At 39.9% G+C, this 14865-nt stretch overlaps 2 protein-coding genes across 3 annotated transcripts; both read right to left on the bottom strand.

The window, feature by feature from the left end:
- Positions 1-832: 832 nt before the first annotated feature.
- LOC307082247 (uncharacterized protein) lies at positions 833-8076 on the bottom strand. 2 transcript variants are annotated; one of them, XM_079745762.1, is made up of 12 exons: positions 7764-8076; positions 7122-7242; positions 6043-6193; positions 5314-5808; positions 5029-5207; positions 4764-4911; positions 3450-3548; positions 2259-2377; positions 2024-2128; positions 1748-1888; positions 1534-1584; positions 833-1321 (listed from the first exon to the last, which is right to left on the bottom strand). In XM_079745762.1, the coding sequence occupies exons 1-12, from the start codon at positions 7832-7834 to the stop codon at positions 1109-1111; spliced, it is 1893 nt and encodes a 630-aa protein (XP_079601888.1). In that variant the 5' UTR covers positions 7835-8076; the 3' UTR covers positions 833-1108. The 2 variants fall into 2 exon arrangements, with proteins under 2 accessions (XP_079601888.1, XP_079601887.1); XM_079745761.1 differs by lacking the exons at positions 833-1321; positions 1534-1584; positions 1748-1888; positions 2024-2128; positions 2259-2377 and adding an exon at positions 2449-3301.
- A 661-nt stretch (positions 8077-8737) lies between these two features.
- On the bottom strand, positions 8738-13435 carry kctd13 (potassium channel tetramerization domain containing 13). The gene is made up of 7 exons (XM_079746918.1): positions 13163-13435; positions 11845-12108; positions 11549-11718; positions 11237-11326; positions 10721-10773; positions 10047-10242; positions 8738-9927 (listed from the first exon to the last, which is right to left on the bottom strand). Exons 2-7 carry the CDS (start codon positions 12086-12088, stop codon positions 9670-9672), a joined length of 1011 nt encoding a protein of 336 aa, XP_079603044.1. The 5' UTR covers positions 12089-12108; positions 13163-13435; the 3' UTR covers positions 8738-9669.
- Positions 13436-14865: the final 1430 nt, after the last annotated feature.

The raw sequence follows: 14865 nt of genomic DNA, 5'->3' as shown, positions 1-14865 counted from the left end.
CAAAGGTTCCTTAGAAGTTGTAATACTACTATTAAATCTATATGTTGTATTAGTTGAATACATTTTTTATTCATATTTATATTGTATATTTTTTATTCAATTAATCATTTTATATCTTTATAGCATGATCCAAGGATATGAAATGATTAATTGAATAAAAAATGCATCTGAAAGTGTACATTGCCAAAAGCTGACGAATCAGCTTTTTGCAGCAAATATGCATTAAAATGCATATTTATATATAAAAGTTGCTAGTTGCTAGTGTTTCTCAGAATAAACTGTACAGTATGGGTATTAGTCTCCATAAGGGGAATATAGGCCATATTATGGCCACACTCGAAGAAAAACGGTTAACTGTGGTTGGGGAATCTGCCAGTCCAATCAGAAAGCTTAAATACAATTTGTAAGTCCAGTGATTTGGATGGGCAAAGCCATACCAAATTTTCTCTGGGCCCACCCAAGTTGGATTCTGGCTATGTTTCTACAGGAAGAACGAAATTGTTAACACATTGGGATGGATGGAAACGATTTCCCACATCATAATGTCTGAAATAATTAAAATCATACAGCAGGTTCCAGTGACACTTCTTTCGTTAATCCCTTTAGAATGATGAAACAAACGCGGTATGTGTATTTGCCAATTTGATGATATTGTGATAACGGGTATTTTTGTTTATCTAAAATATCTGTTTAGACCAAGAATGTTAGATGGTTTCATGACCCAGACCGCTATTGCAAGTTGTATTTATTTAAAAAAATAACAAAGCTATTTTGTTCTATTTGAACACGACACAGGATTTTTTCAGAATAAAATGTTTTACCAAACAGTCAATGGACAGCAAGATTTTTAATATCACACACACATTTGGCAGGGTTACAGATTGGAGTCACATTTTTCTTCTAAAAATACACAAAAAAACAGTAGTGTGCATCCATTAGCTTATTCAGTTTACATTAATTGATCTGAATGATCTTAAAACAAATTAGAGAAATACAAATCAAACTTCTTGTGTGCATAAAATAACAGCCAACATCCTTCTGTAATGTCTAAGAAAAACCAAGGTTGTTGTAGACGACTGTGATTCAGTAGTTTTTCCTTCCTTCTACACTACTTTAACACTACTTCAACGACCGGATCGATACATGTTATCTGGGTCGTGCAGGCATTTTGCCTCTGGGCCTGCATGCTGTAAGCCCAGACTCTGTCCACGCCTTGGCCCTCCTCTTGACAGGCTGTCCAATTGGTGAAGGGGAACCGACCGGCCACTACTAACGCATCATCGGGGAGCTCGGCCTGTAGCTTCTCTTGAAGCAGGGTCAGCTAGGAAAGACAAACATACCAAGACAATTGATATAAACAGACATAACAATCGTTTTGAGTTATCTGCATTTCGTCATTTACTATGCCTTATAGTTGCTGGATGGAACAATGTTTTTTTATTTTACAAAATCCTGCAATAAAACTCTACTTCTGATAATAATTCACCACAATGCTCACTGAGAGGGAATATGAGGACACAATTCACAACTCACCACACTAGGGGCCAAAAATACAGTGACATTTTTGCACTTCGTCAAGTCAACCTTTAATAAGAGACAAGAAAATACACAATCAGACCTTAATTCAACTTTAACATATGAGTTGTGCATTCCAACTATTAGCTAATTGTCAGCGACAAGAATATCATTCTGACGTCAAACACTCATGCGTTCCTTATTTGCTAATGAAATATTACTCCCTACATGCCTTCCAGAGATCCTCCCGCCGATAGGACACTTCCTCATGATGACCGGCTCTCCAAGCGTAGAACCGGGACAGCCGGACTAGCCAGGGATTGAGCTCGTAGCCAATCGTGGGACTGAAGCCCTGACGATGGGCTGCCAGTACCTTCAACGTAGTAGAAAACAAATGTCAACAACGCTGGTTTTACTGAACTGAGGCTGAACATTGTTCTATTTTTCCAACCCAATAGTCAATCCTCAGGCACATTGCAATTCGAATTCATGTGTGAGGTTGACTTACGATTCGTCCATCGCCAGAGCCCAAATCCATAAGCGTCCCCTGTCGACCTCTCAGTAACGTCATCACATTACGCACTTGTGTCTTGCTGGCAGGGAGGTATGGAACCTAGAACTAGAGGTTACAATAAACTGGCTTCTGGCTACAACTATATACGACTTTTGACTGGTTATACTTGATGAATAACACTATTATTAAATTCCACGTCGGTTCCATTCAAACTTAATGCATATCCTACCTGTAACCTTAATGGCACCCTTCGGAATCCTGGTTGAAGGATAGCCACCCACATCGCGTAGACAGCGAGCCCAGAACCAGCGGTTATCTGCGCGATGCCCCAAACTCCCAAGCGCCGGTCTTTGAATTCAGCGAGAACCTCATCTTCAGTGTCCCCCTCCATTTGCAATTACTACTTTAAATAAATAACAGCAGTAGCAAAGTTCTTACATAAACCAAATAATCGCTTGCCACAAGGTTTGTGGTGGCATTATATATAACTATGTATATGGAGTCCAGTTTTCGGGTCTTTCTAGGCTGTATGCAACGTAATAAATGTCCTACAAAGAGCTAGGATTGTGATACGGCTAGTCTGACATTGAAAATATCCCAAGCTTTCGCAAAGCAATCTCGTTTCGTTCGTGATTTGAATGGATGAGTAAGTCGATGGACGATTTCAACAACTAAATGACAAGTATGGCTATGTAAACGATTAAGGAGAACTGAGCTGACAGAGGGCATCTGTCTAGATTTTTGAGAAACATCCGGCGCACGAGTCCGTCTGATAATACGTTACGTATAGGAACAATATCTCTTGAAATTTGTTCCGCCTTCTATTCACAAAGCATAATTCGTTTTAAAGTTTGAGTATTCTCCGAAAATAAAGTATTTGATGAAAAAAAAATCTTGTGAACACCATATATGACCCTGATTGATTCATAAGAAATACTATATTTTATTATAACATTATAAACAACTTTATATAATAAAGATAAAGCTGCATTTAACTGTATTTGTATTAAGACAATTAAATTGACCAAACTGAAATAAGATTATATATATTAACATATCCTGATATACTCCACAAAGACCACAGTTCTCATCAGTCGCTCTCTCCGTCGTCACTGATGATGCCCTGCAGGTTCCCCCAGTGTCTGCTTCTGTTAGGTCCTTTTTCCGCCGGGCTGCCCTCCTCACTGTCTGAGTTCACTGTCCGCTTGTACCTTGTGGCAGGAGAAGAGTGCGGCTCCTTCCAGGCCGACGGCTCTCTACGCGTCGGACGACCTGGAGGGATGGGGGGGGGGGCTGCCTTATTCAACTGGCCTGCTCTGTTCTGCATGGGTACTGTAGCATGCTATATCCATCGGTGGCTATACAGATAAGATGGACCCGGTTAGATAAAGGTACCATATGTTGTTATAATGGGAGGTACCTTGTGTGGTTATAATGTTGCTGACATCAAGCTCTGCCAGCTCTTTGGCTTCCTCCAGCTTCTTTCGAGCCTTTTTACACTTCTCAATAGATGGTAGTCCTGCACGTAGAAAGACAATAAAATCATGAATCATTGATATATTTAAAATCAGTATAAATTCATTGATGTATTCCCAATGTTTTGTTTGCATAATACTTCAAATACATCAAAGCAATCACATTATTAAACCTACATTTAAATTGTTCAAACCTATAACTAATGTTGCATTTGGCAATTTGGAACATAATTATAACACCTTTAAAATCATTATCACCTTATAGCTCAAAATAATGGGAATAAATAACTACAACATAAAAATATACAAACAGAAAGAAATCAAATGGCAACTGTTAACCAGGGCTGTAGTACTCTAGTCTGGTCCCGGACTCAAAAAGTTTTTTTATTGCCTCAGACTTGTCTAAGACTTGTTGGTTTTTATACTCTGACTTGTCCCGGTCTCGGCCATTGGTAGCGCCAGTATTCTAGTTTGTCTCGACAGAGTCCAGCTGTCTTGAAAAAAATAAAGATATACATCATTTTCTTTTCAGTCACTCCTCCTTCAAAACCAAATCATTGATTAAGCATGCTTGTTTAGAAAACTGGCATTGGTTAAATCAATCAAAAATAGAACGGGCATTGACATTAGCAGCCTGGTAACAAATCGCATGGCTGCCATGACAGATCTCCATGTACGCATGATCCATGGTGCTCAGTTTCATTAGTTTCAGCTTCATGTGACTTGAGTGAAAAGGCTATACTTAAAAGTAAACTATATGACCGGATTTGATCCTACAGTGTGGTTCATTGCACTTGCTTTTTGATCATCACAAATACGGTACGACACCATTCTCGGGTTGGGGGTTAAATGCTATTTTGTCTTGGGAGTGTAGAGTAAGATATCTAGGGAAATGGCTGTACTTAAAGTAAATAATATGGCCTAATTTGATCCTAAATAGTTGTTATACTGCACTTGCTTTTGGATCATTACAAATAATAGCAAAATGATCTTAAAAAAGAAGATATACTGTGTTTCTAGCATGACACAAAAATTAAAAAAAGAAAAGTGGTCACAAAGAGGATTCTTTTTTTTCTGTCTCGGTCCTGTTTCACTCATTTTGACTCTGTCTTGACTTGAACTCTAACCTCTTTGGACTCTTTCTTGACTCAGAGTCGCCAAGGCCTGGTCTTGGCTTTGTCTCGGACTCCACAAAGGTGGTCTTGACTACAGCTCTGCTGTTAACGACGAAAAACATGAGGAACTCTTTGTCTACCAACCTTCGATGCCTAGATCCTCCAGTTCCTTCTTCAGAACAGACACCTTGGAGCGAATGCTGCCACAGCCCTCAAACAGCTTTTTGTAGTTCCGCCTTGCGCCACAGAGACATATGTAGCGCTTCAGCCTCAGCACGGCTTTGTTTTCTTCCTGCATGAGGAGGCAGATGGAAGACAGGTAGAGCATTCCTCAAGGATGCATACAAGAAAGCGTGTGTCAGAGACTTGTGGTTATTATGTATTTTAGGAAGTCCTCTTTATTGCTTACTGTTATTTTAGAGTCATCTTTTTTTCGCCTCTTCTTGTCTCCATTTTTTATGGTCAACTTCATGGCTGGCGCGCAGTCTCCCTTGACATCTTTCTCTTCTTCAAGAGAGGTCAGCAGAGATGATGAAGAATCAGGGTCCTGGGGGTCTTCTTTTGTCGTCGACGTTGGCACTATTCCCTCTGAAAATTCATTAGTGGGGGGGGGGGGGGGGGGATAAATGAGTATCAAAGGGTTGAGCATGGCATTAACACTTCCATACTTAGCGAGTCAAAAAATTTGGTTTACTGTCCAACTTGTTGCCAGGGGCTTCCTCCTTCTTGGGGACACTGTGGTCATCTTCACTACTTTCGTCACTCTGTGGCGATGATCCCTTTTCTTCGATGGTGGAGGATTTGGCTGGCTGCTTCCTACTTTCCGGTCCCCCAGCCCCCTTTACGCCCTTTTGTTTACCATCCAATTTTTTGCCAGGTGCTCCCTTCTTAATAGAGTCTTTGTCCTCCTTTTCACTTATTTCATCACTCAGTGACGACGATGACTCGTTTTCTTCATCGCTGGAGGCTTTGGTTTGCCTCTTCCAACTTCTCGGTTTCTTATCGCTCTTGCTGACCTTCTGTTCACCCTCCAATGGGTCCCCTGCAGGACCTTCCAAGTATTGTGGTTTGTCGGTTAGGTTCATTTGTTCTTCTGCACCATCTTGATCCTTTTCGCTTTCCTGCACCGGCCACTGGTCTTTAGCTCCCTTTTGGTCAATTTGCTCTTCCTCTTTACTCCCAGCATGTCCTGTTTCAAAAGATGTTCAATTAAGTTTTCCCTTTCCAGCTCTTACTGTTTCAGATGTTTTTTCACAACTCCTTAAATATTATTATTGTTAATTAAGATCAAGCAGTAATGGAAGTAGTGCTCACAATAATATTTATTTAGTAAATGAATGCAAGTACAATGCCATTAAAACGTATTTCTTACGGAAAGATAGTTAATGAACAAAGCCTGGGACACATGATTAGGATGACCCACCTGAAGAAGTGCGTCGACGGCAAATTTTCTTTGCACTCAATTCTTCATCAATTGATCTTCCAGAATTGTCTTTGTTATCTTCGCGCTTCCTCTTGTTGTTGGGTGGTTCAACGCTGGCAATCTCTGACTCACTGACATCTGTGGAACTGATCTGGGAAACACAGAAACAAAGAGGACTTGGCAATCCATACACTTAAATAGTGCGTGGCCTCCCAGGTTCTGGCTTCAAACCCCAAAGATCAGTCTATTGTAAGCATCCTTGCTCCTTAATGTCTTAGCCAATGAAGAAGTAGACATACATTTATTTATTCTGGAAAAATGGTTCGTCTGATATTTTTCCAAAAATAAACAAAATCAAAATAAAGTGAGTGAAGGATCAAATGAAATATTTGAATGCAAATTAAAGCCAATCATTTGTTCATTTCCTTCCTCAGTTTTCGATACATAATATTGACAGCCAAAAAGTATACGTATTGGACTTAAAGGGGACATACCATAATTATAGGGCATAGCTTGCAAGTATAGGTCCTTTTTAGATTTTTATACTGTAAGTATAAGTTGTGTTGCACATTTGCAATATGTGCAGCATTGTGACTTCACAGGTGGGCGTGTCCATCTAGATGTGTGACGGATAGATGGACACGCCAACCTGTGATGTCACAATGCTGCACATTTTCAAACCTGCTTGTAATGGCTAATCACACTCACACCTGGTGGTATGATATGTCCCCTTTAAAGTTATAGTGTGTCGCTTTTAGTGCCATCTAGTGGAACAGACTGGCAGTGTATGTCGAGCTGATCCGTTGCATTACCATGTTTCTATAGTAGCCAGGAACAGACAAACGCTCTAGAGAGAATGTGCATTAAATTCAATCAAAAGGTGGGGGGGGGGGACTTGATATTTCCATGGCCATAAAGCCATCTGTGATTGTAATGAGCGATGTTGCAAATGTGCAACACAACTTATACTTACAGTATAAAAATCTAAAAAGGACCTATACTTGCAAGCTATGCCCTATAATTTTGCATTTACAGACTAAATCTGTTTTAAGCCCCTATTTCAACTAAAAAAGACGTACCTGCATATTAAGCAACTCTTCTTTAACCACTCTTTTGATGCAGGTTTTCGCTTCTGGGCTCAAGGATTGACAACCCAAATGTGACATGCACTGCAGCTTTAAAGAGCCTAGAGTCAGAGCACTAAAAACAACGACAAATCACATTTCACACAGAACAATTTTAAGGCAGAAACATAATGTTCCCCTAACTGCCTAATCAGCAAGTGATGGATGACATAATTAACACAATTTTGCACTTGATTGCAGACAAAGGTATGAAATGCAACTATGCAAACTTTATAATAGAGCAATTTAAAATGATGTGAAGCATCATAATTTGAGCCTGACATATACTCGTATTGAAATTGATCAGAAAGTCACGGTATGTAATACATTATAGTCATGCTTTGTACACTTTCTTCCGTAATGAACAGTGGGCCGAGGTTAAACAAACATTGTACAATTTACACCGAAATTACTTCTAGAACCAGTCAGAGAATTGAATGTACTTAATTAACGTTAATCAATTAGAAAGAAGCTGTAACATTAACGTTAACTCTCGTTACAAACAAACCGTTTACATTTTAGGTATGCAAACCTAAACAGGCTCATTCAAGTTTATTTCTGACTGCAATACAGAAACGGAACAATTATGAAGGTTACCTAAGGTCTGGTGCATCATTTAGTAGATTTCGCACAAATTTCCTAATCTGAGTTTCTTTATTACGGTCCATTTTGTATCGTCTTGGTAATTACTGACTGGCTTCCGGATAGTTTCGCGGGAAATTCAAATGATAATAGACCTCTGAAGAATAAGTCCCGCCCTCCGAGGCTCTTGGTTCCATGTCTAAATGTCTATTGTAAACAACATGGGGGTTTTAAATGATCGTACGTGACAAACTCTGTAGGTGGCGAAGAAGTAAAAGCTGCGGAGGTTTTGAACTACACTCTTTTTCCATCTAGGTTCCAATTTGGTTTTGGATTGTCGGAGCCGTTAAAGTAGTTAACTATTATGAAGAAGCATTACGCCAACGCGGATCTGCGACGACTGAGGAGGTCACGACTCTCCCAGTCAAGATTGCATAGCAACGGCAATATTTCATAGTTTGTCTTCACCGAAATGGCACCAGCGGGCTCAATATCAATACTATTACTATATTTATACTATATATATGAGCTAAAATCTACAATCAATCGAATATCTCAATAACAGCCAACAAACTCTTATCACGGTCTAAAACAAAAGTCGGGTCGCGGAGAAGAGGCCGAACCTCTTAGGATAAATCGATAAGGATTTATAGACCAATAAAATCATCAATTTTCCTCGCCCAGAGGTCCCATGAGGGGTCTGCCGGAAGGGGCGTACTTACGAGTGTGTTCTACATGCCTCATACACCTAGCCTAGAAATCTAGACGCCCCTAGCGTAAAATAAATAAATATCCCATACATCCATGAGGATTTCTAGTGAAGCATATCATAAACGTTACATACATACATACATTATGATAATATATAACTTTTATTCACTTATATTATGCTTTCATCCATAATTGAATACATGTACAATTCTAGTTAAAAATAAACAAGATAAAATCGTTTAACAATTTGTTTATTGAGAACATTTCAATGTACAACTTTCTGGACGGAAGTTTAGTGCATTTTTACACATATTCCGTTAGTATTATTTAAAAAGAGTGCATGAAACCCTAAGGCTGTCATGATGTCTAATTACCATAAAGAGGAAATTCAAAATTGTAACATTTTCAATGCAGGTCTACCATATTTCAGGATTTACTTGTTGGGTAGTGGGATGTCATTCCATCATGGCTTGCGGCAGTCAGTATTATTTTAAATGTTTGGTTCAAGTACAACATCCATGAGATGAAACTCAAAATGAAATGAGTGCATTGTGCACAATCCATTAAATAAAACTAATTTCAAACGGTAATAAAATAACACAATTTCCAAACCCTGCATACAACCACAGAAATGGAAAGAACACAATAAATTACTTTTTTAAATTAATAGAAAACACACAAATGAAAACAATGTGAATAAGTTATAATTTTTAAACAAGGTGCCCGCTGAACAATCATATTAGAGCCTCACACTCAGGAGAAAATGGCAACCACATTATTTCCAGACTCCACGTCTTTACCTCTCTTTCATCATCATTACAGACAACACAAGGAGTTTTTAGTTAAATGTGCAGAGCAGAGAAGCTCTCAGTGCATATAATTCACAGTCCCATGTGGACGTCAACAGCGTAGCAGACTGTTTCTGAAAAAATCCCCCCAGAACCGCAGAGGATTTAAGCTGTCACCATGGATATAAGCTAGTCGAGAAATATCAGGTCACCCCGCCGTTCTTAGCCTCAGTTTTGACATACATATTTTAAGAATTTGTGCCACCCTAAAAAGTATTTTCCTTGTAAACATAAAGATTTTCTTCCCAACACACACAGACACAACATTGTGGGGCCTTTAAGACATTTTTGCAATGGCTAAGCTTCCATGCTATTGCTATTACCAATACCCCTCCCGTGACCCTTCTGCTCAGCCTCGGACTTCAGTCCTTGTACACCGTCTGCTGACCCCCACTCCTCTCGTCGTGCATGATGTGCCTCCTGACATGGATGCGTCGCACACGCCTGTCTGCCACGCCTCCACCGCCCCCCTCCTCCTCTGATTGGCCGGCGCCAGGCGACGAGCCAGGACCCCGTTGGTCCAGGAGGGCCAGCCCTGAGGCGCCCGATCCCCGCCCCCCTTTCTCGTAGATGAGGATGTTGAGGGTCTCCTCAAAGATGCGGGCCTCTGGGAACTCCACCTGGAGGGGAGAGAAAGCCAGTCCAGACCCTGGGGTGTTATATTGAAATATAACACCAGAAATGTATGTCTGTTGCTGTATTGCTTTGCTGAACTGCCAACTCCCTCCCTCATCCTCACCTTCGTCTGCTTCTTCTCCGTAGCATAGACGATGGAGGTGCAGCACACTTCGGCGATCTTGCGCCCTTCTCCGTAAAACGACCAGCAGCAGATCTCGTCCCCGAGCACATCCTTGACAAACAGCACACGTCCGTTGAAGCGCAGGCCCAGCTTGTCGAACAGCTCAATGTTCTTCAGGAGGTTGTCGTCCGAGTTGCTGTCCACAGGGAAACCGAAGGCGGGTTAGGTCATGAACAACAAAAAAGAGACACACACACACACATGATGTTATTAGCTACACACAATATCTTTGTTTGTGTTGTTTGATTATGGATCTTTATTTTCCTTTATGGATCTTTAATATTGCATTCCAATTATATGCAGACGTAGCTAAACAATAAAACACATTGTGATTGTGAATAATGTTATTATGGCTGATTTTCCCCCAATCCATTTCCAAGGAAGCAAAGTAAACCTTATCTTTTCAGACTTGACGTGCCACTATGGACAGAACAGGCAAGTAGAGAGCATACTTGCTTGAAACAAAGAGCAGGAGGAACATGTAGCATAGCACCACGGGTTGGAATTTAACTAGGGTTGCTACGAGGCATATTGCCTACGTCGTCAGTGCACTAGCACGTTAAGCCACCATGGGGAAGGGAAGCGTGACATTTATTTAAACTCGTAGAACGTACCTGGTGTAAGAGTACTTGTTGTTTCCTCTGTTGTTTTGTAACTTCACCACAGGCTGGGGAGGAGGAGCAGACAAAGCACAATGTAAACTGTTAAAATGGTAGCCCACACCATTCGGCTATGGCTTTCACGGGCCATTGATGGGGAGACATGCATCAGTTATGAAGCCATCAATGCTTTTCATTGACAATATCAACATTATTATAGAGCAAGTATACATGCAGACAGGGTTGCATTTATCAAACACATCAGACACAGGCCAGTACAACCCCCCATAACTGGATTAGGGCAAATTCTTAATAAATTAATTCCAAAGAATAATGGCAAAGCAGTTAGTGGAAGAATAGGAAGACCCATTTATCTATTCTAGCCAAGAGTAAACTTGTTTTATTTTTCTCATTTGTATGTATGGCCCTTTCAGCCAAATGTTGCTCGCTCTTTAGGGAGTCTGTCACCTGACGTGACATGTACAGAAAGAACTTGATGAATGTACTTTGGGTTATCATCCTCTATCTCACCTTCCTACAGGTAGCGATCATCTTCTGCTCCTCTTTGGCTGAGGTGATCATGGGAATACGACAGACACCTTCATAGACGTCTGTCTGTTTCTAAAGGTGGACAAACACAGGCACTCTATCAGAGGCTTCATAATGACTTGGTTTAACGCAAGCTTCACTATGACTTCAGCTGAAAAATAAACAGGGAGAATAGGTTGAAATACATCCTTGTCCTTGCATTGACTTTCAGTCAAGTAAAGACAAAATTTTAAAGGAATATTTTGGACCTTAAATCTTTAGGAATACCTAGGAAACTCACAAACAGCCACCTACCTGCATGGCATTCTGGCAATGTTGTACTAGGCCCTGGACCCTGTAATACTGAGCTTCCTTCAAAACTTCTTCCAGTTCTCTGCTCTCTTCCGGAAGTGGTACTGAGCCGTCACGCAGGAAGTTCAAAACAAGTCCAAAGTGGCGACCGCACCTATCCAACACTACCCAACCTAAAGAAGGAAAGGTTTGAGATTAGGGCAAGATGCGAAAACACCACCTGCTCCTTAATCACATAGAAAGACAAGACAAGGAAATAGTGACTGAATAGTCGAACTAACTAAGGATAGTGCACCCACCCTCTGGGTCTATCATGGCCTGGATGTCCCCGGTGCAGATGCTCCTGAGCAGGCTGTCCTCCTTGCTCAGGGTCTGGATGGTTGTGTAGTGCAGCGAGCCACTGACATTGAGCTTTACATACTTGCTACCTAGTAGCCCCCGCCCCCCATGGCTGACCTCTGGGTCGGGGCCTGGGGGCTGGGACACGGGGCCTGCCGTATCCCCAAGGCCTGGCGCTCTCGCAGCGGAAGCCTCCGCAGACATTGGACTAAAGAATCAACCAACTGCGGAGAAAGAAAAAGCCACATTCGTACTCCTCTCTTTCAAAGAATAGTTTATAGTAATTCAAAGAGCCTTTCAGTAACGTGGTGTGGGTGAACGGTACAGGTAGAGGGTCATGTGTGGTTCAGTATCACAAACACACACATATATATATATATATATATATATATATATATATATATATATATATATATATATATAAATAAATAAATAAGTAGCTGCAAATGTTACACTGGACAGACGCCTGATAACTCCTAAAGTCCTAATAATCTTTTGTTGTACCACAAACAACCAGAGCGTTATCCTTTTAAAAAAAAGTCCTTGCAGAGCAAACCCTAGCTCTATATAGAACTGAAATTGTATAGCAATAAAAAAATCGAAATACTGTCAGTTCTATAGAACCAACAAAAAAAACGGAAATAGAATATCGTTTTCCTTGACAATAAACCAAATGTATTGAGTTCTATGGTTAGACGTTAAAAAAGGGGTATTGATTGGGAGACGTTTTTTCATCATTGCAATGGATTCATTTGAGTGCTATTGAGTACTTCAGAGATGTTGATCGAAAGGGATTATGTCAGAATGCATATTAGATGATACATCGATACTTATATCACGCTACACCCGAAAATGTATGTATCTGTTAAGTATCGGAAACAGAAGGAGTTTGTGCACAGATTTTTGGGTGTGGCATGGAAAAGGACAAGTTCCCCAATATTCGCAGATTTTTGCCAGAACGGCTCTAAAATACTACTTATAACTATCTCGAAATAATAAGATTGGAATCTATCCAGAGAGAAAAAAACGGATAATAATGTTGGCTGAACTTGCATGACGCGTGGACACAGCACTACACATCAATGTCCGAGTGTTTTCAAGCTAAATGTTAGATGTTTTGCTCAAGTGGTGAGCAAACGTATGCCTCAACTGGTTTTTAAAAATCGTTAACGTTTCTAACTTAGTGCCCAACGGCTGCAAATGATCATGAGTTGTAAATTTCAACACTTAGCATATGGCCAGCAATGCTCATTGGTAATAATCAAAAGGTGAACTTACCACACAAACATCCAATGAAATAATTCAATTAACGTCGGTGAGCCGTGAATATTTAGCCAGTGCTTATAAGGAAGAGTATAATAATAATAATTCACGGCAGTGTTTCTGGTAACGTTTGGCAATTCATTTCCAAAGTTTGGTTTCAAAATAAAACAATATTCAAACCGCTAGCACTTCTTGCTTGTTTCGAAAAAAATAACTACAAAGGCCATCAGGATTTTAACTCTTCTACACTGTTAAATTAAAGGATATTTCAAGAGGATCATTTTGATACATCCGTATAGTCGTTTGATAAGGAACTTCCGCTGATAAGCATGTTATTCATCCGGTTCAAAATGGGATTAGCGGCAGTGACAAGAGTTGACAGTCGAAATATCGCCCCCTATTGGTTTGAAAGCGTGGTTCTGGGATACCTTTGAAATCATTAGCATTTTTCCATCTTTTGCCTTAACTTTCTTTGACTTATAGCTAGTATGATAATGATAATAATAATAATAATAATAATAATAAAGTTTGATCTGTTTCAGAACCCAATGCATATTAAGAACAGGGAACACAACACAGTAATAACACCATTCAACAGACTTTATTTCAAGTTCAGCAAAAGGAACTCCTTTAAAAGAGTGTGTATCTATAAAGCAAATAAATACTACTAATGATAACAGAAGAATATTCTCTACAAAGCCGCTGTCCCCAATATACTTCATATATGACACAGTGAAAGGCGCTAAGTTCACTGTTCAAACAGTTGTAAATAAATACATAATGTATTAGAGCAAGCAGCCAAGGTTGTATCCCCCCCACCCCCCTCCCCCCTCCTCCCTCTCCCCCACCCCATCAACATAGTGCATACAACATCAAATCTGATAACAATGTCAATGTCCAATAACTATAATGGAACGTTTCAGTAGAAGCAATGTCATTTACAATCAGTGCATGCTGCGTGTAGGCATGTACACATAATGACATTCATGTCATTATGCCGCCACCGGATCCACATTGTCATGTGAAAAATGCACTCCAAAAACAGCAAAGATTTAAATGAAATGCTGGCTTTCTAAATATCCATGTCTTAAACACTATGGCAACAAGAGATGAAACACTAAATTATGCAACTTTATATTTTGGCACTGAATTTTTCATTACAGATATATAATGAAAATACACCCAACCCCACCCCCCACCATGTATAAGTGTATATATTTATATATTTATATATATGAGCCTCAATAATAGGTTAAATATTTACATTCAATGTATGTGTCTTGGTGAGTTTATATGATACAGAAACCTTACAGATACAGGGGTAGAAACAAATCAGAAATACTGGTGATTAATGAGCATTATGTGCTATGTAAATATGGATATATCTATGAATCTTTATTCATATTTAGATTTAATATGAATTGTTAATAAATAAAATGAACCACAATGTTCGTTCATGCCTGTTTTTGCATTGACCAGTGTCTAGTATTGCAAAGTTTTCACATCATTTTGGTAATTTTTCGTTGAAGTTTTTTCATTTTGAAACCTACTTTTTTTCGCAAGGCACCAATCTCAATGACGGAGCAAGTCAGGAGGCAGAGAGGAGCCCCACAACGCCTCTGATGGATCACATTACAGGGCTATGATTAGGGTCACGGTGGGTAGTACAAAATAAATACATGGAGAAGAGTATTACAGGGTACTGGCCCTCTTGGAGT

The sequence above is a fragment of the Pollachius pollachius genome, assembly GCF_949987615.1.
Source record: "Pollachius pollachius genome assembly, chromosome: 11".
NCBI lineage: Eukaryota > Metazoa > Chordata > Actinopteri > Gadiformes > Gadidae > Pollachius > Pollachius pollachius.
The sequence above is the reverse complement of the archived record's forward strand: the minus strand, read 5'-3'. Positions and strand labels throughout refer to the sequence as shown.

Coding starts and splice junctions, on each gene's coding strand:
- LOC307082247 (XM_079745762.1), bottom strand. CDS start 7,834: ATGGACCGTAATAAAGAAACTCAGATTAGGAAATTTGTGCGAAATCTA. Junction 6,194..7,121: donor AAGAGTTGCTTAATATGCAG/GTACGTCTTTTT, acceptor TGTGTTTCCCAG/ATCAGTTCCACAGATGTCAG. Junction 1,889..2,023: donor GCTCTGGCGATGGACGAATC/GTAAGTCAACCT, acceptor ACTACGTTGAAG/GTACTGGCAGCCCATCGTCA.
- kctd13 (XM_079746918.1), bottom strand. CDS start 12,088: ATGTCTGCGGAGGCTTCCGCTGCGAGAGCGCCAGGCCTTGGGGATACG. Junction 10,774..11,236: donor TGATCGCTACCTGTAGGAAG/GTGAGATAGAGG, acceptor CCTCCTCCCCAG/CCTGTGGTGAAGTTACAAAA. Junction 9,928..10,046: donor CGGAGAAGAAGCAGACGAAG/GTGAGGATGAGG, acceptor TCTCCCCTCCAG/GTGGAGTTCCCAGAGGCCCG.